Genomic DNA, 27314 nt, shown 5'->3' with positions numbered 1-27314 from the left:
ATCATTCCTGATATCCAAAAATTTTTTTTCCTTCAAAGGTAAACTCATTGTTCATTTTTCTGAAGATGATGTAAAAGGATTTCAAAGCCACTCAAATTGCTTCATTCCAGATGATCTGAAAGCTTGTCCTGAAGTAAATTCAAATGTTACTCCGCAAGTGAGAGTACTCTTTCATCTTGGTCTAAGCTAGAAGCTTGCTTGAACATCTGAAGTGAACCATGACCCACTTCTCCTCTCTAAAGTTTACATTTTGATTGGAACCTATTAATCTTGTTCATGCATGTCAGTATGTTTTTTGCATCCTCGTGGCTCCAGTTCAGTTGATGTAGGTTAGACAAGTAGGCCAGTTTTCCTGGCCAGTCTTTATCTTGCGATAGTCACATGCTAGATCTTATGCAGAAATTGCTTTAGTTCTTCCCTACATTCATAAACTTTTGACAAAACTTTCCATCTTAAATGCCAGTGAACTTCAAAATGAAGGAGAAAGAATTGATGTTCTGCTCCCATTTCTTCACGTAAAATAGAAAAAAGCATGACTGAATCAGTCTGGATTTGATGAAAGTGACCATTTTCAAAACTTCATTTACTGTGGATCTCAGCTCAGCTGGCAAGCTATTTGATACATGAGCCTCCCTATGTAGAAAACAGTGATTTGAACCTCTGCATTTTCATGTAGTTGTACTTTGGACACAAAGCAGTTTATATTCCATGTCATTGCTGCTGCACCATCTGTGCATGTGCATATGCAATTCATCCATGAAATTCCATTTATTTTTAGTCATCTGTCACTCTGCATATTTTGTCCCTTCTTGTTTCCTGTGGCAGTTCCTTGAAGAGTAAATAATGCTCCCTTGAGCTGTCCTCAAGAAGCTGAACTGCAATTAGCTGTGCACAACTGTCAGTGTCTGTAGATTCGTCTATTTGCAGGGGAAATTTTCCTGCCTCTGATTTTCTCAATCAATGTTTTATATCCATTGACATGTTTTCAGTGCATCTGCTGATGGTATTGTTGGAAAGGGGAATTCTTGCTAACTGATTTGCTGCTTCCAGACCTATCATAGTGTGGATAGTTTCTTGACAGACTGGCAGAAGAAGAGTTTCAGCAGTAGTATGAGGTGTTTTGGCATTAGCAATCAGTCTGGCAAAATTAAAGCTTGCCACTTGTTCGTGAACTGATACCTTCACTGATGCTCTCATGAGACAGCTTTGTATTGCATTTTGTTCTTGCAACCTTTTACAGTAATTGATGTCCTTTCGTAGGTAAGTTGGGTGCTTAGTTGTGCGATGTTTGAGGATGCGTGTAGCCGTGGTTTCATTTGATAACTTGACCTAGTAAATAAGACATTCAGGCAGAGGAGCAGCAAGATCACCAAACCAAGTGAATCCAAATGCCAAGCAATTATCATGATATTGTCTGGTTTGTATCTTGGTCTCTTTTTGCAGCTTTGTTTTGCAAATCTACCAGATCTTCTGCTGGACTCTCTCTTTTCAAAGATTTGTCCATTATCATGGGTGAATTTCTGAAAGAAAATGGGGTTCAAACATTTGAACAAATGATGGACAAAATGTAAACAAATTGAATTCTTAGTGTTTAAATGTGGTAAAAAGTATACAAATTTAAAAGAAGGAACAAAATTGAACAGAGTAAATTAAAAAAGTGAGTTGTCATGCACGCCAATTAAATACAATGTAGCATATAGCCTCTTTTCATCTCGGGAGACTGTGGTTAGCGGTGGTGAGGATCTATGGGCCATATATGAGTCTACAACTTCTCTGGTGGCTTATCTATCCAATATTGGATTTACGCGGTAAACTGCAATAATTGCATGTCAGTCTATTTCTGAATTCTTGAGGCTGAGAGCGTTTCCTTCTAAGACAAAGTTCTTTTGCGTGGCTTGCACATATATCAAAGGAGGAAGTAGCAGTCGTCGCCAGATATTTCATTGTGATGATGTAGATCCCAGGATTTTAGATCAATGTTGACTCTTTTTCACGGTGTTTTTGCATGTATCCTTGAATCTTAGCTTTGGTCTTCCTCTTGTTCTCAGCCCCCATGATGATTCACTGAAGAGGATTTCTCTGGGGAGATGTTCATCACCCATTCTTCTCACGTGACCAGGCAATGTAGTTTTCTGCTGTTGAGGATCTCTGTGAGGCTGGGTATGCCAGATATTGACAGGACATCTGCATTTGAAACTATCTTGCCAGTTGATGTTCATAATTATGTGGAGATAGCGAAGATGGAAGCTGTTCACTTTTTTTCTTCTGGCTCCAGTAGATGGTCCCTGCGTCAGAACTGTGTAACAGGACACTCTATGCACGTGTCCGGTAGATTAGCATTTTTGTTTTCACTGTCAGCTTATGATGTTCCACGCACAATTTGTAAGTCTGCCAAAAATAGTAGCTGCCTTCCTGATTCTGATGTTCAGTTCTTTGTCCATGGATACGTTCGTGGCGAGAGTAGATCCACAGTAACAGATTTGTTGAACCACATCTAATGGGCTGTTATCCAGAATGACACTGGGTTGTTGAGGTATACCTTGAATGAGTACAAAAGTTTTTCTTCATGCTTATGTCAAGAGAAAACAACTTCTAGGATCTGGATAGAGAGTGGCTGTAGTGTGTGTTCATTACGAGCGAAGAGCTGCATCATCTGTGAAGAGGAGTTCCCTAATGAGGACTTTCTTGACCTTAGTTTTGGCCTTGAGTCTTGCCAGGTTGTAGAGAGAGCCATCTAATCTTGTGTGGAGAAATACATCCCTCCATGAGTTTTGAAATGCACAATTTAGTAAAACTGAGAAGAATATGCCAAAGGGTGTAGGAGCAAGAACACATCCTTGTTTAACTCCACTGTTCATCGCAAGCAGTTCTGATGTAGATCCATCATATTGCACTGTTGCTTTCATGTTTTCATGGAAGGATGTTACAAGCTTGAGTTGGGTCAGTGGGCAGCCAACCTTGGTTAAAACTCTGTATAGTCCTAATTTACTAACTGTGTCAAACACCTTTAAGTCCACAGATGCTATGAATAACAGCTTTCCTTGTTCTCTGCATTTTTCCCGTAGTTGTTGTATAGAGAAGATCACGTCCATTGTTGACCTGCATGCCCTGAATCCACATTGTTTCTGGATAGACTCAATCTGCGAGTTTTTGCAGGTGTTTGAGAATGACACAGGAAAATGCTTTTTGATGCTCAGAAACGAGATGCCTCCATAGTTGTTGCAGTCACCCTTGTTGCCTTTGTTTTTATAGAGTGATGGTTTTTGGATCCTACGTGTTATGTGGGACATCTTCTGCTGTTCAACATTTTAGGAGTAAATCATAGAGGAAGGGGAAGAGCACAGCCTTGTTTGTCTTCAGGACTTCAGCTGGCGCTTTGATGGATGATGAGCTTTCCTACCGCTTTCCCATTGGAGAGAGCATCAAGAGCTTGAGAAAGTTCTTCCTTTGTAAGCTCTGTATCTAGCTCCGACATTTCTAGAAGGGTTGGGATGAGGTTGTCAAGTTCAGGCTGTATTGTATGCTTGGGGGAATAAAGACTTGAGCAGTGTTCCACCCATCTGGACATCTATAGCTTTTTGTCTGTGAGCACTTGTCCATTTAAATTCTTCAGTGGTGCGACTTTGGTAATGTTTGGTCTGAGAGTGCTTTCTTCAATCCATCATACATATTTTTCAGGTCCCCCAAATGAGACGAGATGCCTTTTGAATATTAGAACATAGATTGTCCCAATACTTGTTCACACACCACCTGGATTCTCTCTGAAGAACAGATCTTGCATGTCAAAGTTGATCTCTTGTGCTTTGAAATGGGTTCTTTGTTTGGATGTGCCTTGTGTTTTTCTTTGCGAAGAGACCTAAGAATGTCAGCTTTTTCATTGATTCAGTCTGTTGGAGAATTTGTGTTCCAAAGGCAGATTTGGCACAATCATATATTGCATCTCTCAACATGGACCATGTTTCATCAATGGTTTGTTGATCGGGTTTGTGTTCCATTTTGCAAGTGAGATCATCTGCAAAGACAGCATTTTGGCGCATCTCTGGTATTGAGGGTATTGATGTTTGGTTTACTGCATTTCTTTGTCACATAGTTTCTTTGGGTGATTTTCACTCTGCTGATGATCAAGGAGTGATCAGTGTCACAGTCTGTGCTGTAAATTTGACGGTGTTGAGAGGTATTCTGCGTACCAGTACAAGGTCAAGTTGATGCCACTGACCAGATCTGGGATGGCGCCATGAAACCTCATGACGTTTTCAAGTTAAAGAAAGTATTAGTGATGCAGAACTGATTCTGTGAGCTGTATTTGAGACGCTTTTTACCATTTTCGTTCACTTTCCCAATACTGTGGTGACTGAGGCAGATGGGCCAGGACTAATGGTCACGTCCAACTCTTCCATTGAAGTCACCAAAGCTGTACGGTTGTTTGCCAGTTGGAAAGGAGTCAGTAGCTTTCTGAAGATTATAATAAGAGGTTCTTGTCTTCAGTGCACAATGCCAACATGGGTACATAAGCACCGATGATGATGACGTATCCTGACATGGTGCAGAGCTTCAAGCACATAATGTGTTCCAATTCAGCTGTGGGCATATTAATAGATTTCAGCAGATTGTTCCAAACAGAAAATTGAACTCCGTGGAGGCGGATTTCCTCTGAACTCAAGCCCTTCTAGAAGAAAGTGTGGTTGTTTTCTTTCACTGACCCAGCATCTGCCAGCCTGGTTTCCTGGAGAGCAGCGATGTCGATGTTCAGTTTGTGCAGCTGTTGATCTGTGACTGCCGTTTTGCATATTGAGTCCACATTTGTAAGGTCATGGGCAGATTCATGTCCCGGACACATGGTACACACATTCCAGTTACCAACCTGGAGGCAAGTTGATTTATTATTTTGTTTTATGTCAGGTACGTCATTTACATCTACTTTTCAAGTTTTGGTGTATTCCCATGAACCCAATGAGGAATGCAGATGTGTCGGGTCAGCACCCTATTGGCTGGTGGCTGCCCGGCTTGAGGAGGGCAGTAGCTGACTAGTGGAATGTGGTGACTCCTCTCACTGATGAGTGACCGGTGGTGATGTCCTCCTTGCTGGTTGAGGAGGGCTTATAACCTGTAACTGCCACTTCCCATGTTGTTTCCATGCTATGAGCAAGGATGGCGCACCCTCTTACACATTGCATTGCCTGGCCTAGTGTTTGCAGCAGGTACGTTGCCCAAGCGGCACTGTCCCCCACCTCAGTTGCCCCAATTGAATCCAAAGGAGAGACAGAAGTCAGTACATTTGGAACTGAGGTGACTGCAAGGAGATACCGGAGAGCAGATTTGATGAATCCTCCCTGCTAACTGCCTTAGGGTCCACACTCTAGATTTTCTGTCTGGGTTTACTCCCTTAGACTTTGGATCTCCTGAACCTACCCACAAGGCAGTGGGGAATTTTCTGACAGGGTTGTCTTCCTTGGGGTGACATAAGGAGTCATACTCCCTTGGATGTTGGTGACCAAATCATGGTTCAGATGCCATTTGGATTACCCAAAACAAACAAGGGACCCAAGTATCCCAGTCCCTCATCTCATGCAGAATGACAGGGCAGTAGCCTTATGTGGTGGTGGGCTACATAGGCCATGCCATAACATTGGTGCCAGGTATGTGTGAATTTTTAGTTGGGACAACAGATGCCAACCAGTGCCCCTTCACACCCTGTTGTCTCTGCTGGTCTGCGGCTGTATATTTGCATGACAAACTCACTTAATTTGCAGCAAACCTCTCAGGAGAGGTCCCCTCTTATCCACCACCTGGAGACACACCAGGCAGCATATAGCTGCTCTCTCCAGGCCCCACATCGTGGCCTGTCCCGCTGAGCCCCAGTCTGCTCCGTACAGCACCCTTCAGTCCAGCCCAGCTCCAGCATCCCCCTCGGCTCAGGCAATTACAGAACGCCCCCTGCCCCCGACAGCTCTGCACTGCTCCCTGATCTCCACACCCCAACCTCGCTCCACCTCCAGCCTGATCCCCCAGCACAGACTGGCACGATCCTTCCCGCCACCACCTGCTCCCCTGTCACTGAGCTTCCCTCCCTGCAGCTTCCCCCAGCCCAGCCCTCTCCTAACACCCACCGTGACCCAGTCCCCGAACCGCCCCCCAGCCACTGCCCCCCACATTCTCCCCAGGTAAGTTAAAGGTTTTAACACTGGTGCAGCCCGAAGGAGCCGCCACCTCTTCCACCAGAGCCACCATGTGTATGTGGGAGCTCCGGTGGTGGCTGCTCTAAGCCATACAATGGTCCCTCCAGCTCCGCTCGTCAAAGTGGCTCTGGCCATGTGGCGGGTCACCCACAGCCATGTAGTCAGGTGCCTCTGGCCACAGCTTGCAGCTCCCCCAGTATCCCCCGGCCTGGCCTGATCCCCAAACTGTCCCCCAGCCTGCTGCTCTCCTCTCCCCCACCACCAGGTGCCAGTAGTGCAGCCCGGAGGAGCTGCCACCTCCTCCACTGGAGCCACCATATGTACGTCAGAGCTCCAGCGCCCGCTGATAACAAATAAATGTAATTGACTGCTTTGAAGTGCCACTAAAGTCAATATTTTCCTCGAGCTTATGAACATACCTGTACCATGCTTGGCAATACACTGACTGCACACGCAGCTCAGAAAACTGAGCTGCCCTGCACACCCAGACAATTAGAATCCTATTTCTTGGACAATGTATGTATAGATGTATAGAGAGCAACTAATATATAGATTGTAGCTGTTGCTTCACGTGTTACTAAAGTACCTTTCTTTTACGAGGAAAAGTAAGCCTCTGTTCTTGCTGTGAAATAAACTTTTCAGGGCAAAAGCTGAGAAATCAGCTGTTCTTATCAAGCCAAGTGCTATGAAATCAAGTCAAGCCAGCGTCAGTTGCTCCCGAATATGTCAAAGCCACTCTAGTGCAAATTTTGACTGGTCAAAGGGGAGACTAAGTATCTGAGAGCATTCTGACTGAAAAAGGCAAAAATTACTAATGCCCTGAGGAAAATGTAAAGAAAAAAATTAAATCCAAAGAATCTAATAAGAGTTTTACTTTACTAAATAAAAATTCTCTTAGTGATGGTAAAATTTCTGCAGCACACTTAAAACCCTGTAATGAACTCTTGAACCACCCCTCCACCGTAGTCCTAAAATTCCTTGACCAAATCCCTCGGCAACTGCCTAGAGACAATCTTGCAACACTTCCTACCTTTAGCGAGGTCCAAGCTGCCATCGAAGTGAGGAAGTGCAATAAGGCAGCCGGACTAGATGGAATCCCCACCGAAGCCTTCAACGAAGGCTGACCAGAGCTCCACACACAGCTCCACCTTCTGTTTCTCAAGATCTGGGATAGAGAGCAAATGCCACAAGACTTCAGAGAGAGTGATCATCAGTTTTTTCAAGAAGGGAGACAAGTCTGACTGTGGAAACTATCATGGCATCTCCCTCCTGGCAACAGGCTGGGAAAATCCTAGCTTGAATCCTCGCAAGCAGTCTCCTGCCATTCTTAGAAGAAATTCTCCCAGAATCCCAGTGTAGCTTCCAACCATTCTGAGGAACAGCGGACATGATCTTTGCTGCCTGGCAACTGCAAGAAAAATGTCATGAACACAACCAAACTTTTCATATAACTTTCATCGACCTGACCAAATCATTTGACTCAGTCAATCATAGTGCCCTGTGGACTATCCTCTCAAAAACAGTCTGCCCCAAAAAATTCATTAGCATCTTAAGGCTGTTGCATGACAACATGACTGCCATTGTATTGGACAGCAGTGGATCCCAAAGCGACCCCTTTGAGGTCAAAATCTGAGTTAAGCAAGGCTGCATCATTGCTGCATCACTGTTCTGAATCTTTATCACCATGACCCTTCACCTCATTGATGGCAAGCTTCCAGATGGTGTGAAGAAAGTCTATAGAATGAATGGGAAGCTTTTCAATGTCAGTAGACTGAAGGCTAAAAGCAAGACCTCCACAACCTCGATCATGGAGCTCCACTTTGCAGATGATCATATGGTTGTTGCTCTTTCTCCCACAGCCTTCAGACCATCGTAAGTGCATTCGATGAAGCATACAAGAATCTTGGCTGTGCCCTGAACATCAAAAAGACAAAGGCGCTCCAACAGTCTTCACTGACAGGACAATCTCATGCACCTTCTATTGAAGTCAGTGGAGAACTGCTGGAAAATGTGAATTTCCCATATCCTGGAAGTCATCTTTCCTCTAAAGTCCACATTGCTGCAGAAATCCAGTATTGTCTGAGCCGTGCAAGCTCTGCTTTCACCTGCCTGAGAAAAAGGGTCTTTGAGAACTGGGGTCTTTATCCCAAGGCAAAGCTCTTTGTATACCATGCAGTAGTTGTTCCAGTGCTACTATATATGTGTGAAACCTGGACAGCATAGAAGTGTCATTTGAAGGCACTTGAACAATATCATCAATGCTGCCTCAGAATCCTAAATATCTCTTGGGAGGATAGGCACATGAACACTAGCATCCGGGAAGAGTCAAACATGACCAGTGTTGAAGCCATTATCATTCATCAACAACTTTGGTGGACTAGTCATGTGGTTCGGAAGTCTGATCAGCGCCTCCCAAAACACATTCTGTTTTCTGAATTGGAGGAAGGACAGAGGAGAATTGGGGGCCAGTGGAAGCAGTATAAGGATATGCTGAAGGCACCCATGGAAAAAATGCAGCATCCGTGTGGACACTTGGGAGAACCTTGCTCAAGACTGTCTCTAGTGGAGATGGTAATCTCTGAGGGGGTGGTGCAGTTGGAGAGGTCTCGTCATAGCACAGATGAGGAGAGGCGGAGAAGGAAAAAAGCATTAAAAGCTGCCCCACACCTCTAACAGATACCAACACCTGCCTCTTCTGTGATAAGACCTGTGGCTCCAGAATTGGGCTGATCAGCCATCAGCGGACTCACAAATTAGGAGAATGACACGAAGAGGTCCTACTCATTACTGAGTGACCGTCAAGATGTCTGTACTACATGATAAAGTTGAATTTAAAGCAGTTAGCTTGATTTGTTTTAAAAAAAAAAAAAAAAAAAAAAAAGTCACGGTCTTCACCCTAAATGCCATTAGGTTGATTTTAGGCAGCACTAAGGTCGATGTGGCACAGTGACAAGTTTGAATTTAAAAGTTCAAATTAAGGCTAGTGTGGAAACATCTTGTCTTTTAATGGATTTTATTAGCCTCTAGAGGTGTCCCATATGTATCACATGATGCTCCACGGTTGCCTGCTCTGGCTGCTTTCATGTCCGCTGCTCTCCAAGTGCACAGGAATTAGGCAAGAGGATGCTCACAAAGTTGAATTTGGTACTAGGAAGCCTATTGCTGCTAGCCTGTGGGATCATGCCTGTAAGAGAGACTGAGAAGCTTCTTTCTTTGCTGTCCGTGTGGTGAGTGCATCTACCTTTTAAAAATAGCCCCAACACAGAATTCATGGTACTATGAGCTGAGCACTTGGGTTTTTTTCAGTGCTGGCTCCAGCCCCAGCCACATCACACCATGTAGCACCTAGGCTGTGGGGGGTTGTGCTTGTCTGAGAAGCCGAGAAACTTATTTTCTGTGGTTCACCTGGCAGTCCCTCCTTCCCCCACAGGTGCCATGCAGTTGCAGTTGTTCCTGCGCCCAACATCATCACGTGACTGGCCCCCAACCCAATAAAAGGACGCGGCTACCTTTCAATGCGGACCATGCTACCAGGCTGCACCATGTCCTGGCTTGTGCATGGTGAAGGCTCCAAAGGTGGGAAAGGTTTTTGGGGGCTTACTGCCACTGGGGGAAAGTCTAACCCCTCTCGCCCATAGCAAAATTTTTTAGGGGGCTTGCTGCCACTGGGTTGGGAGGAAGGCTCCCCCACCTGAGCAACACTGAAGGGGCCATGTCAACTGGCCTTTCAACTTAAGATCCACAGTCCCCTAGTACAATGAGGGAGCTCCATTCCCCCATGTTGGGCACTTCTGTGTAGTGAAGTGGGAAGCCAAAAATCCTGCGCCAAAAATGTCTTTTTTTTTTTTTTTTCCCCCTAACCTTTCCTATCATCCTCCTTTCTTCAAGCTTTCTGTTGTTCCTGTAATATTTTCAGGGCTGATATTTCTGGAATCAAGGGAGGGGAAACAGTGACTGGAGGGCCAGTTGAGAAGGCTCAGACACCTGCTGCTTTTTGTAATGTCTTTGGTAATTCAGTTATTAAAGCAAGAGATTTCACTTAGTTTGGTGATCTTTGTTGATGCTTTGTTTCCAGTCTTCATTTCTTTTGGTGAATTCCTTATCAAATGGCTTCCTTTATATGGAAAAAAATGGCAGGAGGACCAGCTGAGATGACAGACTCCTGGATGATCCCAGGGCACACAGTCATTCATGCTGAATAGTAACGGAGAGAGAGCCATGCTAGTCTATATACTAGCAAAACAAAAAAAACAGTAAAGTAGCAATTTAAAGACTAACAAAATAATTTATTAGGTGAGCTTTCATGGGACAGACCCATTACTTCAGACCATAGCCATGCCAGAACAGACTCAATATTTAAGGCACAGCGAACGAAAAATAGTAATCAAGGTTAACAAATCAGAAAAAAAACTATCAAGATGAGCAAATCGGAGAGTAGAGGGATGGGGGCAGTAGGGGAGACAAGAATTAGATTAAGCCACGTATGCAAAAGAAAATTTGCATCCCAGTTCATAACGTGTTAATGTGTCGAATATGAATATAAGAAAATTCAGCAGCCTCTCTTTCAAGACTGTTGTGAAAATTCCTCTTCAGTAAAACGCAGACTTCTAAGTCATTAACAGAATGGCCCCACTCCATTAAAATGTTGGCTGACCGTTTTGTGGATCAGGAGTGTTTTTATGTCTTTTGTGCCCATTAACTCTTCGTCTAAGAGTTTGAAGTGTGCCCAATATAGAAAGCATCTGGGCATTGTTGGCACATGATGGCACATATGATGATAGTCAAGGAACATGAGACTGTGCCTGTGATTTTGTGAATAACCTGGTTAGGTCCAGTGATGGTATCTCCAGGATAGATATGTGGACAAAGCTGGCAGCAGGCTTTGTTGCAAGGAGAAGTTCCAGGACTGGTGTTCCTGTGGTATAGACTGTGGTTGTAGGTGAGAATCCTCAAGCTTGGGAGGTTGTGTGTAGGAGAGAACAGGTCTGTCACCTAGGGCCTTCTGGAGTGTGGCATCGTGATTAAGGATAGGTTGTAGGTCTTAAACCACTGCAACACATTATTAGAGTTGGGGGGTGTAGGTAATGACCAGTGGTGGTCTGTTCTTGGCTTTTTTGGGCCTATATTGGAGTAGCTGGTCTCTGGGTATTCGTTTGGCCCTGTCAATATTTTTTTTTTTATTTCTTCTGGTGGGTAATTCAGGTTTATGAATATTTGGTAAAGATCTTATAGTTTTTGGTCTCTGTCAGTAGGATCAGAGCAAATGCGATTGTACCTAGGGACTTGACTGTTAACAATGGATCTAGTTGTATGCAGGATGGAAGCTAGAAGCATGTAGGTACGTATAGCGATCAGTTGGTTTCCGGTAGAGTGTGGTACTGATCAGGCCATCCTTGATTTGTACTGTAGTGTCTAGGAAATGTATCTCTTGCGTGGAGTAGATGAGTCATAAATTGATGGTGGGGTGCAGATTGTTAAAGTCTCTGTGGAATTCTTCTAGAGTCTCTATACCATTGGTCCAAATCATAAAGATGTCATCCATGTATCTTAAGTAGAAGAAGGGTAATAGGGGACGAGAGCTGAGGAATCGTTGTTCCAGGTCAGCCGTAAATATATTAGCATATTGTGGGGCCATGCCGGTGCTCATGTCAGTTCCGCTAATCTGGAGTTATAAATTGTCCCCAAATTGGAAATATTTGTGGGTGAGAACAAAGTTAGAGGTCAGACACTAGATTGTCTGTGGAGACATCAGGGATGGTGTTCCTGATCGTTTGTAATCTGTTTTCGTGTGTACAGAGCCTGTACATCCATGGTGCAAGGATGGTGTCATCAGGAACTTTTCCAATGTTTTGTAATTTCCTCGGGAAGTCAGTGGTATCTCAGAGATAGCTGGGAGTGTTGTTGGCATAGGGTTTGAGGAGGGAGCTCCCATGACTGGATACTCCGGTGGTAAGGGTGCCAATACCTGAAATGATAGGTTGTCCGGGGTTCCCAGGTTTGTGGAATTTGGGAAGTAAATAGGATAATCCAGGATGGGGCTCAGACGGTGTGTCTGAGTGAATAAGGTCCCGAGTAGCAGCAGGGAGTTCCCTAAGTAGTCTGTTCTGGCATGGCTATGGTTTGAAGAAGTGGGTCTGTCCCACGAAAGCTCACTTAATAAATTATTTTGTTAGTCTTTAAAGTGCTACTTTACTGCTTTTTTGTTTTGATAGTCATTCATGTGTGTGTAAATTTGGCAAGCCCTATTCCCTGTGTTGGACATGTCTGTGTAATGAAGTGAGAAGCTGAAAACCACACCTCAAAATGTCTTTTTTTCCCAGACCTTTACCATCTTTCTCTTTCTTCAAGCTTTGCATTGTTCCTGTATTATTGTCAGAGATCGTGTTTCTGGAATAAGGGATGGGGGACAGTGGCTGGAGGGCCAGTTGAGAAGACGCAGACACCTACTGCTTTTTGTAAGAAAATCTTTTGATAATTGGTTATAAAAGCAAGAGATTTCAGTTAATGTGGTGATCTTTGTTGGTGCTTTCTTTCCAATCTTTGTTTCTTTGATGCCATCCTGTGGTTTCAAGGGTGGGGAAAAGTAATTGAGGGACCAATTGATACAGCATGATCCCAGGCCACATACACACTGTGATTTCCTAGTTTTCCTTCTTTCCTTCTGGAAAAATGCCCATTTGCTTCCAATGGGAGAGGAATGAGGGCAATGCAATATTATGTGGGAAGATGACATCATATATCCACAACTACTTGCAGTGCATTTTTTCCCATACCGCACCAGTGAATATACCCAGAATGCTATGAGGCTCAGGGAACTGTGGGATAGGTTCCCACAGTGCACTGCTGCAACAGTTGATGCTTGAGGATAGTGTGTGGCAAGAATAAGTTGACTGTGTGGGGAATTTGTAGGGAGGTGAGGATAGTCAAATTCTAATTTATAAAACCCAGCATTGCAAAATCAATTTTAATAAATTCAGTTTTATCTCATAGTGTAGATGTAGCCTCTGTCATTTTTCACTAGCTCTTTCATTTACAACCCAATACATGAGTAAACAGCGTAGCACTGTTGCAAGAAAAAGAAATAATTTTGGATTGTATTAGCATGAGTATTGTAAGCATGACAGAAGAAAGAATTCTTCCACTCTTAGCACTGAGAAGGCTTCAGTTGGAGTATTGTGTCCGGTTCCGAGCATCACGCTTAAGGAAATATGTGGGAAAATTGGAGGAAGTCCAGAGGAGCAGCTAAAATTGAAGCCTAGAAAATATTTATGGGAGAAGATTGAAAAATTGGATTGGTTTAGTCTGAGGAAGAGAAGCAGGGAGAGGGGTGGATGTGATAAGTGTTGAAGTATTGCTCTCCTTAAGTTGAGGACAGGACAATAAATAACGGGCTTGAACTGTAGCAATGGGATCTAGGTTGGACATTAGGGAAGGAGTCCCATCAAGGTGGTTAAGCACTGGAAGATATTCCCTAGGGAAGTGCTCTCACTGGAGATTTTTAAAAGGTTAGACACATCTGTCATGGATGGTCTAAATTAGAGCATCTCAAACAGGGTGATTATGGAATGTATTCTTTAGGGGGGTGATAAGAAAGCAGAGTAGAGAGCAGCAGCTGGCTGAGTTCCTAGTTCTGAAGGCGCAACCACTGCCACCAGCAGTGTGGAAGTAAAGGTGGCAATACCATACAAAGCCACCCTTTACATTTGTGCAGCTGCTGCCGGTGGTGGTGTCTTCAGAAGTGGGACCAGGGGAGCTATATACTTAAGTGGTCCAGTTTGAATCAGTGCCTTATTGCTTTTAATATTTAGTGAGAGCTGCATGTTTCTTTATGAGTGTAGAGTGCACTTAGTTTTGGAGTAAGCCCCACTGAACTCACTGACACTTTTTTTGAGAAAGCAAGTGTAGAGAGCAGTTCCCTTGAGAAAGCAGAGTTACGCTGAAATAAAACTGGGAATAGAGCTACAGCATCACCATTATGGTCTGTGGCCATGATGCCCCAAAAGAAGGGGCAAGTATTACATAGTGGCAAGTGGCAACTCTAGATTTCTCTTACTGCAGCTTTTTGCATTGTATTCTTGTGTAATAGATTCTAAAACTAGTTGCTAACTAAGCAAGTTATAAGGATTAGCTAACAAAACTTTTTTTCTCTAGCATTATCCAATACAGAAATAGCTTGGGAATTTACTTGTCAAATCACACACATACTAATGGGGCAGAGAGTCTAGAAGAATGATGCATTGAAAAGGGTTGAGCCACTCAGCCATATCCACATAATTTTCTCCCAATAAGCAGTTTTCTTCATGATGATTCATTCTTGCAGCTAGGCCCGGTGTCACATTTTTGCACTGGTTACACTTGACATGTTTTCCTTTTTCTTTCCACTCAGGAAACAAATTTCTTCATACCATTCCCAGATTGGGTCTGTCTTATACCTAGAAGACTTGACAATTCTTCTGTGGGAGTGGGAGAATATAGAAAGCCGTATGTGTGTTGAATAATGTCTTCCCTTTCTTTCCAGTCCACTCCACTCCACTGTTTTTTTTCTTTGCTGATTCCATCCTTTCGTGTATATAGTCTTAAAACAATTTCTCAACTGACTCCTCAGCTGTGCTGGTCCAGAGTCCACCATCCCATCGACATAGAAGCTAATTGGTCCTCTCCAGCTTGTCTGTCTTTACACATCTCATTTTTTAGTCTGCGGAGAAACACAAATTGGAAGCCCAGAAATTTAAAGAAGCAAGAACAAGGAGTTAGGACAGACTAGAGAAATCAATTCATTTGTATGAGACTGTAAGTGTAGGTTTAATATGTTTGTATGAGATTAAACTGTAACTTATTTTTAAATGAGAAATTTAGTATCTTGTTGTTGTTTTAAACATATCCTGCTAGGCAGCATTGTTGCAGAACCGTTACAACACCACAGCTGCACCAGTGTGGCTGCTCAGCTGCAATATTAGAAGTGTAGACCTGCTCTGGAGCTATAGATACTATTCAGTTAGTTCACTGTGTCATTGCCAGTGCGACCCACAATTGTATGTGTGCACTGCTGTGTCATCTTCTGTTACCTGTTTTGGAATGCTGCTCAGTTGAGAAGATATTTCCTTTCTGGTATACTGTCCCTGCTGTCATTACCGATCACTTCCCTATGCTGAATTGTTTCTATCCCTCCTCTACCTACAACTCCTCCAGCCCTTTTCCAATGGCATGCTCTGTACATCATTTTCAACCAGATATATTTCACTACCATGTGATGAAAATGTGTATTGTTACTTTAAGTTAGGAACAAAATCCCCATTCAATACATGTCACCATGTGAGTTTTATTGACCCTTCATTGCAACATGAAATTATCTTAACTTCCCCAAACCACAGCAGATGTCTTTAGGACACCTGCAGCTTCCATACAAATTGTACCCCAAAACACTTTTAAGTTGTGACATTAAGGCCTAATCTACCCTACCATTGGTCATCAATCTAAGTTACGCAACTTCAGCTACGTGAACAATGTAGCTGAAGTTGACATACTTAAACCTGTTTACACTGGTCTCTTCATTGCGGTAAGTTGACAGCTGACGGTCTCCAATTGACTCTGCCTGTACTTCCCAACCTGGTCGAGTGCTGGAGTGATTAGGTAAGCACTTGATAGTTGATTTTTCTCATCTATATAAGAGGTGGTAAATCGAACCCTGCTGGATCAATACCTACCTGTTGATCCAGCAGATTGTGAAGACATGCCCAAAGGCTATGCTAGCACTTTTGTCGGGGGGAGAGGTGTGTGTGAAAATCCCCACACCCCGACACAAGTTTCACTGACAGAAGTGCTGCTGTGGATAGCACTATATTGGCAAGAAGAAATCTCCTGCTAACATAGCTACTGCTATTCATTGAGGGTAGTTTAATTATGCCAATGGGAGGAGCTCTGTCCTACTGATGGAGAGCAGCTACACAGGCAACATTAGAGCAGTGCAGCTGCACTGGTACACTGGGCCGCTTTGATGTTCATTGGGTAGACACAGCCTTAGTAGTTGAAGGGAGGAAGAACAGACCGAGATAGGAGAGGTGTGCTCAGGTACAGTTGGAAGAGGTGATCTTGTAGAAGTGGCAGGAAGAAAAAGTGGTGGTATATCAGTGTGTTTAGATTGTGACTAAATCTGTGCTGGCCCAGCAAAGGACATGGATTGGGGACAAGAACACTGTGATACAAGGATCATAAGTCCAGACAGAACAAGTCCATGAGGGTTTTAAAACTGAGAGAAAATCTTGAACTGTATCCAGAAGTGAATGGGAAGCTAGCTGAGGGATCTGTGAGCACGCGCACATAAGGGGACTCACTGTGTCAGCATATTTCTTACTCCTCTCCTGCTTCACCAGGAGGAGGTTAGTGTTACTCTTGCTCTAGCATGACCGCTGCTTAGCATCCTGTCGCTCCCAACTTTATCCTACTCCCCAGTCCTTGACGTACAGGCCACATTGTGAAGTGGGTAAGGTTCCTCACTTTCCCTGAGATCTCTTAATAGGGTGCTTACCATTGTGCCAAGTGAGAAAGAGGAGAATGCTGCGATATTGGCAAGTGCCTGACGAGGGGAAATGTGGTGATACACTGATGGAGTTTTTCTTCTGGCTATTTTCTACAGCCCAGAGTCCGTGGAAGCTAGTCCAGCTGTTGATGAGAAGAGTGTATATGCCAGTCGTGGCTACGAGGCCACCCAGAGGCACAGCTATCGAGGGCTACCTTACGCAGTGAGTACTTACCACTTAATCTGCCAAAGATTTTACTGCACCAGCCTCTTACATAGCCCCTCTCCCATAACACTAAACTGCTGTTTCTTCCTCGAGTGTCCCCGTGGGCGCTCCACGATAGGTGTCGGGCTCGCCCCGGTGCCGCAGATCGGATCTTTCCAGCAGTTTCTGCCGGACCGCGCCTCCACCGGCGCACGCCGCTCCCCTGCGCGCTCCCGGCCACGTGCGCAATCTGGTCCCCGCCAGTTCCTTCTTAACCGCCATTGGCTGCAGACGGAATCTGCTCAGGCTGTGGCCAGAGTCAGCATATTTAGCATTTTTCAGAGTTTTAGAGTTTTCTTTTCAGAGTTCTTAGTTAAATCGTTTGTTTCTTTATTGCAAAAAAAAAAAAAAAATAATAAATAATAATAATAATAATAAAATATGTGTGTGTGTGTGTATATATATATATATATATATATATATATATATATATATATATATATATATATATATAAGTAGAAAGTCTTAGTAACGAGAGGAGGAATGGAGGCACCCCGGGGACGTGAAGGCCAGTAGGCCTCCTGCTGCGGCAGGCTGGAGTCCGTGAGAGGGGAACAGGCACAGAGAAGGTGCTAAGTACCCTATTAACAGCTCAAAGACTCACCGCAATGTCCTCTTCAGGATTCAAGAAGTGTGAGTCATGCCGCGAAGCTATGCTGGCCTCTGATGGGCACAGTCAATGTATCAGATGCCTGGGGGCATCACATGTCACACAGAAATGCTCCTTCTGTGCAAAGCTCACGGCCAGAGCCAGAAAGGATAGAGAAGTGCAGCTGAAAATGCTGCTGTTTGATAAGGCCCTCCAGCCAGACGTGCCGGAGAGGCCTCAACCGGAGGGACCCACAGGGCTCCATAAAAGGAAGGCGGTGTCCCTCACCCCCTCGGTGCAGAAATGGAGGAAGCTCTCTCCAGCCCGATCCCTGCCGGCGGTCACAGCAAGCGGGACGGGAGTAGCTCTCAGCCCCCAGCCGCAGTCACAAGCAAGCAGCAGCACAGCAGCGCACGTGGCACAGGCTGAGCCTCTGATTACTAAACAGCCGGCCCGCGCATTCAGAGCGGTGGCCAGGCAAGCGCCTGAACCGGCGGCACCGCTGCAAGTGGCACAGACCCCCCGCGGCACCAACGGGCATGTAGCCTGCAGGCACCGGAGGAGACCACCCGCGCGGCACCGCAGATGAGCATGTCGAGCGCAGCGCCGACAGCGGGGCCGAGATCCCCGGCACGGGGAGGGGCAGAGCCAGCCCCGCAGGGGAGGGGAAAGGCAGCAGTGAAAACCCGGCATCGCAGCCCTTCTCTGGACAGGGCTGCTCTCAACAAGTCCTCCCCTTATGCTGCGTACACCAACCAGGAGACATGGGTCTCCCCCAGCCTACCCAGAGCCTCCTTCCCTGTTCCTCCAACCAGCCTCACCATGGCTCGGGCCACCCTCGCCTTTTCTGGGATTTGACCCTCTGGAGTACTACCACAAACCAGTTTCACCATTGTCTCAATCATCCAGACTATCTTGCTCCCCCAGACAGCGGGGGTATGCACCTCGAGAGTGGTCTAGGTCTCCATCCCAGGAACCGAGCCCGTGCTGCCATGGTCGTCCTTCTCACGCTGGGCATAGACACCACAGGCATACACCCAGGGGCAGGTCCCCCTCGACCGCCCAGTACCCCCGCAGGCACTCACGAACGGGGAAGGAAACACAGCTGTCTCAAGGGGAGCTGATTTTGGAACCCCAAGATTTTCTCTCGCAAGCCTCTAGTGAGAGGGTGTACCACCGGCAGCAGGACCCTGAGAGTTCAAGGGAGGTCTACCCTAGTGGTTCCTCCTTGTCCTCCCCCGACGAGGCTATGGCCCCTGGGGATGCTGCCCCCCTGGACGACCTCAAACAGTTTCAGGAGCTGTTTAAAAGGGTGGCTTTCACGCAAGGCATCCAAACAGCAGAGGTGCAGGAGAAGCACCACAAGCTCCTCAAAAACCTGAGGCCTCCGGCCTCGTCCAAAATCGCTATCCCACTCGACGAAGCAATCATGGAGTCTGCTACTACCATATGGCAGACCCCGGCTTCCGCTCCACCTATAAACAAGAGGGCGGATAAGAAATACTTCATCCCGGTGAAGGGCATGGAGTTTCTGTTTAGTCACCCACAACCAAATTCTCTGGTGGTAGAATCGTCTCAGCAGAGATCGAAGACTTCCCAGTACAAAGCCGGGGGAACGGATAGAGATGCCAAGAAGCTAGAGCTGTTTGGCAGAAACGTATACTCCTCCTCCACCCTGCTGCTGAGAGTGGCTAATTATGCAGCACATCTAGTGAACCACAATTTCGACAATTACTCCAGGCTGACTTCTGTCATGGATTTGCTCCCAGAAAATAAGAAGCCGGTGCTGAAGGCCATCGTGCAAGAGGGCTATGCAGCTTCAAGGACGGGAGTCCAGATCGGCCTGGACGTAGCAGACACGACGGCACGTTCAACGACTATGGCAGTGGTCATGCTCAGGGAATCCTGGCTCCAGACATCGGGTATCCCGAGGGATCTGCAGGCAAAAATTGTCGATCTCCCTTTCGACACGCAGAAGTTGTTTGCAGAGTCAACTGTTTTGGTCCTTCATTCCAGTAAAGACTCAAGAATGACGCTCAGAACACTGGGTATTTATACCCCTCCATACAGAAAGAAAAACTATTACCCTCAACAACGGCGATACCCGTACCAACCTCAGCGTGCTCAGTACCAACGGGGCTACGACCAAGGGCAGCATCAACAGCAACAACAGTATAGAACTCCTAGGCGACGTTCCCAACAAGGCCGTGCATCCTCGGGGCAGGCCCAAAGGCAACAAGTTTGACAGACAGGTTGAGGGCTGCACTATTACTACCATCGCGCAATGTCATCCACAATTAATGTTCCATCATCGCCTCCGACCGTTCCACTCTCAATGGCAAAAGATCACCACAGATAAGTGGGTACTAGAGATCATAGCCACGGGTTACGTGATCCCCTTTCAGTCGCTCCCACCGCCAAGACCTCTGCCCAGGCCTCATCTCACGGATGATTCCCACGAGGTGAAACTCAAGCACGAGGTGGACCACCTGATGCTTATAGGGGCGGTCAAAAGAGTGCCGGAGCGACTTCAGGGGAAAGGGTTTTATTCACGGTACTTCCTCACAGAGAAGAAGACAGGAGGCTGGAGGCCCATCTTAGATCTTCGAGGCCTCAACCGGTACTTGCACAAACAACGCTTTCGGGTGATCACAGTCGCCTCTATACTCACGGCACTGGACGATGGAGATTGGTTTGCAGCCCTTGACTTACAAGATGCGTATTTTCATATAACGATCCACCCGGCTCACAGACGTTTTCTCCGGTTTATGGTCGGCAAAGAACATTTCCAATACAAGGTTCTGCCATTCGGCCTCTCCTTGGCCCCCACAGGCTTTACCAAAACCCTGGCAGTGGTGTCAGCCTACCTGCACAGACGGGGTATTTATATTCCCATATCTGGACGACTGCCTACTGAAAGGGGCCTCGAAGGCGGAGATACTATGCATGATACGTGTAACAGCAAACACGTTTTCTTCGCTGGGCCTGGTCATCAACCTTGCGAAATCAAAGATTGACCCCACACAGGACACAGAGTTCATAGGGGCACGCATAAATTCTATCACAGCAAGGGTTTATCTACCCGACGCCCGCTTTCGCGCCATCGGTTCCCTGGTACAAGTCATTACATACAGCCCCACGGTGCCGGTTTTAACATGCTTGCAGCTGCTCGGCCACATGGCAGCGGCAACGTTCGTGGTACAGAATGCCAGATTGCACATGCGCAACCTACAACATTGGCTGGCGAACGTTTACAAGCCGGCATCCCATACCGTCCGCAGGGTGGTGTCACCCACAACAGAGGTGCGCAGATCCCTGCAATGGTGGGTAAACCCCAAGAACATGCTAACAGGGGTACCCTTTCACCAACCACAAATCGCAATTTTTCTCACCACCGACGCCTCCCCCATAGGGTGGGGAGCACACATTGGCGAAAAGGTGACGCAAGGACTGTGGTCCCCTACGGAACAGTCACTGCATATAAATATACTGGAGCTCAGAGCGGCGTTCAATGCCTGCAAACACTTTCAAGACCACGTACAAGGCAAGGTAGTCGGGATCAATACAGACAATATCTCCACCATGTTTTATATAAATCAACAAGGCAGAGCTTGATTCCGTGCCTTATGTGCGGAAGCAGTCTGATTGTGGAACTGGTGCATCGCCAACTATATAACGTTGAAAGCCTTATACTTACCAGGCGCTCACAACGTGAAGGCAGACCAGCTGAGCAGGCACTTCACACTCACACACGAGTGGCAAATCCGCTCCGATCTGCTACGACCGATTTTTCAGGCATGGGGGTTTCCCCAGATAGACCTGTTTGCCACTCAGCACAACAAGAAGTACCCCCAATACTGCTCCAGGGCAGGACTGGGGCGGGGGTCCCTGGGGGATGCGTTTGCGATTTCATGGAAGGACCCACTGCTTTACGTGTTCTCCCCCATGGTGCTCATCCACAAGGTCCTGCAGAAAGCGAGGAGAGGGAGAGCCCACATGATCCTAGTGGTCCCCACATGGGATCGACAGCAATGGTTCCCCTTGCTTCTCCGCATGTCGGATCGTCCACCGCTTCCCCTTCCGGTAGCGCCGGACCTGCTCACGCAGGCCGAGGGGTCCATAGTGCATCCACACCCCCGAGGCCTGCGCCTACAAGCATGGTTAATCCATGGCTCAGCTCCCTAGAAAGTACATGTACGGAGGGAGTACAAGTCCTGGAAAGTAGCCGAAGGATCTCCACCAGGAAGACCTACAAGCAGAAATGGACTCGATTCACTGCATGGTGTTCCACCAAGCAGTTAGCTCCCCTTGAAGTGCCTGTACCTGTCATACTAGAATACTTACTGGACCTCAAGACAGGCGGGCTCTCCCTCTCCTCGTTGAAGGTCCATCTCGCCGCAATATCGGCTTTTCGGCATGAAGAGGAAGGGCCCACAGTGTTTGCCCATCCTATTGTTACCAGGTTCCTGAAGGAGCTGGTAAACCTGTACCCCCCTCGGAAACCGCTTCCACCATCGTGGAGCTTGGACCTGGTGCTCAGCGCGCTAATGGGACCACCCTTTGAACCCTTAGCCATGGTTTCCCTCCATCTCCTTATGATAAAGACAACCTTCCTTCTTGCAATCACATCAGCTCGCAGGGTGAGTGAGCTCACAGCAGTTATGGCAGTGCCGCCCTGCACGGTATTCTCAAAGGAGGCGGTAACCTTACGGCTGCACCCAGCCTTTGTTCCAAAAGTTTCTTCAGAGTTCCATCTTAACAAACCTATAGTTTTTACCTTCGTTTTACCCGAAGCCTCATAGCTCCAACAAGGAGGCACACCTGCACCTCCTGGACGTGAGGAGGGCATTGGCCTTCTGCATAGACAGAACTAAGTCCTTCCGGAAAACGGACAGACTCTTAGTCTCTCTCGCTCCCAGATCAAAGGGAGAGGGTCTCTCTTCACAGAGAATCTCGAAGCGCATTGTGTCCTGCATAAAGATGTGCTACGAACTTCGAAAGACTCCTTTCCTTTACTGGCCCCGCCTAGGGCTCATTCCACCCGCGTGGTGGTGGCATCAACAGCCTTTTTCAAGGGCATCGCGCTAAAAGACATCTGCAGAGCAGCGACCTGGTCATCCTATGACACCTTCGCCAAGCATTATGCCCTACACCGGGTATTCCAAGAGGATACCCGCCTCTCGACAGCAGTCCTTTCGGGGGCAAGCTGCACATAACCCCATTACCCACCTCGTATCTTGGGTTACTGCTGGGTAGTCACCTATCGTGGAGCACCCACAGGGACACTCGAGGAAGAAAGAGAAGTTACTCGTCGTAGTAACGATGGTTCTTTGAGATGTGTCCCCGTGGGTGCTCCACCACCCGCCCATCCTCCCCGCTTCGGATCTCTGTTTGGTGTTTTTCAGGAGCATCCGAGGCGGTTAGTCAAGGAACTGGCGGGGACCGGATCGCGCACGTGGCCGGGAGCGCACAGGGGAGCGGTGCGTGCCGGCGCATGTGTGGTCCGGCAGAAACTGCTGTAAAGTTCCAATCTGCAGCACCGGAGCGAGCCCGACGCCTATCGTGGAGCACCCACAGGGACACATCTCGAAGAACCATTGTTACTACGGTGAGTAACTTCTCTTTGTTCAGCTCAAACTTTTTAGACTCGTGTGTTGTAATCTACTGTGTATCCCCATTTGAAACATGCAGATATCATGTGTGGATGGGGGCATGCTGGGGTCACATCACCTATCTCACAGGTTTGTCTTCCATTTAGCAGTAGCTTCTAAAGTTCTTCTAACTTTGGGGCCTGCCTCATCTCAGTGGGGCATTCAACCTGTTTTTACTCCGAGGGGGAGACTCGGCTCAAAAAATTTGAAATTGTCCTGCTCAGGTGAGTGAAGGTGGGTCTGTCACTTCCTACCTGAGCATCACTGTACAGGGCTAGTGTAACAGCTCGCCTGCCATCATATTCCACTACAGCCCCCCTAGCTCCTCTCAGTTTACAAACCTCTGAACTAATAAAGTGTCTTCTGTGACAAGATTTTTCTCCCATGCCTCCTGATTAGAGCTCACATACTCTTAGAAGTATGTGTGCCCCAGTTTGAAACTGATGGTTTAGCTTATTTTTGTGCAACAGCAGTGTGTCTGAGTCCTACCATACATGCTGAATTTTGTGTGTTTGTGTTACTTTCAAGGCCCCATGTTCTCTTAATATAGATTTAATGGCAAGATTCCCTGGTTGCTATGATGCTCTGTCAGTCAAATAAGAAAAATTTGGAACAGCTTCCTTTAAATTTTTGAAATGGAGGATTTTGTTGAACCAAGTTAGTGAATGTGTGGTACCTTCCACATTATCCTTGGTGGTGGTGGTTGGTGCCAGCTGCAGTTATTTTACACTGTCTTCACACTTTTTCAGTATGCTGTAGATTTTCACATTGAAAATACAACTGTTAGAACTTGGGGAAGTTGAGTAGAATTGGAGACTTGGCGTCTGCAGAGAGTGTGGGAAGTGTTTTAGGATTTTGGGATAAGCACACTACCTGGGTGTATTTTCAGAACAATTCTGCAGTGAAACAATATTGGCTTTTAAATTGTTCTCAGCGGTTTCAAGCTCAGCAGCCTAGTGAGACAAATGAGGCAATTCTCGCCTCTCAGAGCTGTTGCTTCAGCCTGCTTCCAGACTTGTTTTCCATTCAGGCTCTTTGTTGGGTTCTTGGATGGCTGTAGATTTAGAGTTGAGTTTTTGGGTGTGTCTTTGCTGCAGCCTAGATCGACAGGCAGGGATGTATTCAGTGGGGGGGTCAATTTGATGAGTCTACTGTAGGTGCGATAAATTGACTGCTAAGCACTCTCCTCTCAACTCTGGTACTCCACCAAAAGAAGAGTAAGTGGAATTGAGAAAAAGGGGATCAGCTGTTGATTTCCCACAGTGGAGACACTGCAGTAGGCAGATTTAAGTACATTGACTATAGCTATGTTGCTCACGAAGCTGAGATAGTGTAACTTAAGGTGACTCCTTGTGGGACTGTAGACAAGGCCTGAGGCTATACCTACACCAGGTGTCAAGCCCACCCGTCCCCCCAGCCCAGGTGCCAAAAGTGGCACACAAGCCAATTTTTATTGGCATGTGAGTAAGGAGCTCAGCCCCACCCCTCTTCCCCCCATGCAGCCAGGAGCTTTCTCAAAGCCAGGCTGCCTGTGGATTAACAGACCAGCTAAGGCTACTGACCACCACCTAAACATTAAAGTTCTGCATCTTAACTTATTTATTAATGAAGCTGTTTGTAAGCAGGTCTATTAGTGACTTGGAAAAAATATCATCAGCACTGGGATTGTACACAGAGGTCAAAAGGTCAAATTTCAGCCCTCGGTCTGGAAAAGGTTGCTGACCCCTGGCCTACACGATAAATTACTTAGGTGCAATGTGTTACTCTGCTGTGTGAATAATCCACGCTTCTTAGTGACATAAGTTAAACTGACCTAAGCATTGGTGAGGACAGCCCTGGTCTCTCGTGGAGGCAGGAGTTATTAAGCCAGTGAGAGCACTCTCTCTTGTCAGCTTAAGACACCTTTGCCAGAAGTGCTGCAGCTGCAATAGAGGCATATTCTAAGACTTCTATATTTCCTATATTCAATATAATATTGAAGAAGGTGTTTATTTTCAGGATCATAATTATGGAGCTCCTCCTCCTCCGACCCCTCCAGCATCTCCCCCCGTTCAGACTATCATTCCTCGTGCAGAGCTGAATGGCTTGCACTCACCTGATGAGGAGAACTCTGGAGACAGTGGGAGCTCCTCAGAGGGAGAATCAATTCCCAGCTGGTGTCACTGCACTCTCTCTCAAGATGGCTTCCTCATCAAGTGTGACAAATGCAGGTAATTACTACTACTTCTTAGTAAGCATTGCCCACACCCCTTTTGCTATGTCTGCCTGACAAGTGTTGGTGGCACTAAGATTGGAGGTGAGAGTGATCAGTTGATGCTCTTATCACCTTGTGCCCCACTGAGAGCATACATCTAGTGACATCAGGTTGACTTTCAAGTTGACTGACCCTTACAAAACACTTCAATTGTTGACTTTCAGGGGAATGAGCAGAGGGAAAGTGATCAGACTCCGCCGCCGGAAGCAGGACAATGTGTCAGGTAAGCAGTGGTGGAAAAAGTACCCAAAAAAGTTAGTTGAGTAACAGTACAGTTATTTTTCAAAAAAATGCATTCAAGTAAACGTCAAGTAAAAAGTAGCCATTCTGTAAAAATCTATAGTTAACCACCTGAATTATCATAGGGCTCCATTATTTTTGTGTGGGTGGGTGGGTGGATAGACACACACACACACACACACACACACACACACACACACTCTTTCCCTCTCTATGCATATATATTTCAAATCTGGAATTTAAATGTAGTCATAGCCTTCGTTTATAAAGCTAAAGAGTGACCAAAGTAAATACAGGAGTCAAAGTACAGAAATCTATTTATTTTGACCACATTCACAAGTGTGCATTTTAGCATTGTAAAGATTACACTCATCCCTCACTATACGAGCACAATTGGTTCCCAGCTTTCTGCTCATAGGTGAAAACTCGTAGGAGGGACATTAAATTACCATTAAAATACATGTAAAAGTGACTGACTGGTTCCTAATGCTCCAAACTCAGGGAAGGAGTGGCAGCATGTGATGCTGCTTTTGAAAGGTAAGTGAACTTTGGGTTAGGGAAGGTTAAAGGCTGGGGGCAGTTTGGGGCTATGAGCAGGAGGGAGGGTTAAAACCTGCAGGCGTCTCCGGTGGAGGAGGTGGTGGCTTGTTCCTCTGGGGTGCAGCAGAGGTACCTGGGATGGGGAGGGGGTGCAGCGGGCTGGGGGGTTACGAATGGGACAGGGCGAGTGTTGTGAGTGGGTGGAAGGGGGCATGTTGCCCGGAAAGCTGGGGGAATGTTGGGACCAGGTGTGTGTGCGCGTGCGCGTGCGTGTGCACGCACAGGGAGTTGCTGCAGGGGGGAATGTTGGGAATGGGCTGGGCAGGGCTGCAGATCTCCCCGCCCTCCTGGCCAGGGACACCCTCCAGCTGTGGGGCTGTGAGTCTCCCCCTCCCCCAAGGCCAGGGATCCTGCGGCCCTGCTCCGCTCCAGCTGCAGGGCTGTGGGTCTCCCTGTGCCCCAGCCAGGGACCCAGTGGCCAGCTCAGTTCTAGCCACGGGGCTGTGGGTCACCCCAGCCAGGGACCTCATTGCCAGCTCAGCTCTGGCTGTGGGTCTCCCCGCCCCTTGGCCAGGGACCCCATGGCTGGAACAGAGCCAGCCATGGGGCTGTATATCTTCCCCCACTTATGAGCCATTTGCAGCATCCCTGGTCGGCGCACAGGAAGTTCGCTCGTGTAGTGAACAGTGGTAAGTATATGTGTCCCTCATTTTAGTGAGTATTTGTTAAATGAAGGTGAGTATAATTACAAAAATGCTGTTCAACCTTAGAAGCAGTTGATTTTCAAAATTATCAGAGTCCAGCCTTAGGAAAAATGGTGCCCTGGGCAAACTTGCATTTTGGTACCCCTGCCCTGCCCTGCCCCCCTTCTCCCCCCGATCTCCATTTCCCTTCAAAGCTGTTCAGTCCCTTGCTCCTATGAGTACAGGGCTATTGTGCTTCCCCTTGCAAAGGGAGTTATCAAAGTCCTTGGCCAAGCCCTTCCTTTAACAGCTACATGGGGAATGGATTATTTTAGCTGAACTCATGGGTGGGAAACCTAAGAAGTAGGAGACTGGATGCAGCCCCTGGCTTGCCTCGATC

General features: G+C 46.7%; 1 protein-coding gene across 8 annotated transcripts in view; it reads left to right on the top strand.

Moving 5' to 3' along the window:
* SETD5 (SET domain containing 5) overlaps positions 1 to 27314 on the top strand; it is a 193227-nt gene that overhangs the window by 69109 nt on the left and 96804 nt on the right. For all 8 annotated transcript variants that reach the window (XR_012647042.1, XR_012647041.1, XM_075006096.1 and 5 more), the window contains 3 exons: positions 16810 to 16915; positions 25196 to 25407; positions 25616 to 25674. Coding sequence is in view for 6 of the 8 variants with exons in the window: in XM_075006096.1 (XP_074862197.1) it covers positions 16810 to 16915; positions 25196 to 25407; positions 25616 to 25674 (377 nt within the window). In the remaining 2 variants the exon portion in view is untranslated. The remainder of the gene's footprint in view (positions 1 to 16809; positions 16916 to 25195; positions 25408 to 25615; positions 25675 to 27314) is intronic.

Source organism: Carettochelys insculpta, chromosome 11 (assembly GCF_033958435.1).
Source record: "Carettochelys insculpta isolate YL-2023 chromosome 11, ASM3395843v1, whole genome shotgun sequence".
NCBI lineage: Eukaryota > Metazoa > Chordata > Testudines > Carettochelyidae > Carettochelys > Carettochelys insculpta.
The sequence above is the reverse complement of the archived record's forward strand: the minus strand, read 5'-3'. Positions and strand labels throughout refer to the sequence as shown.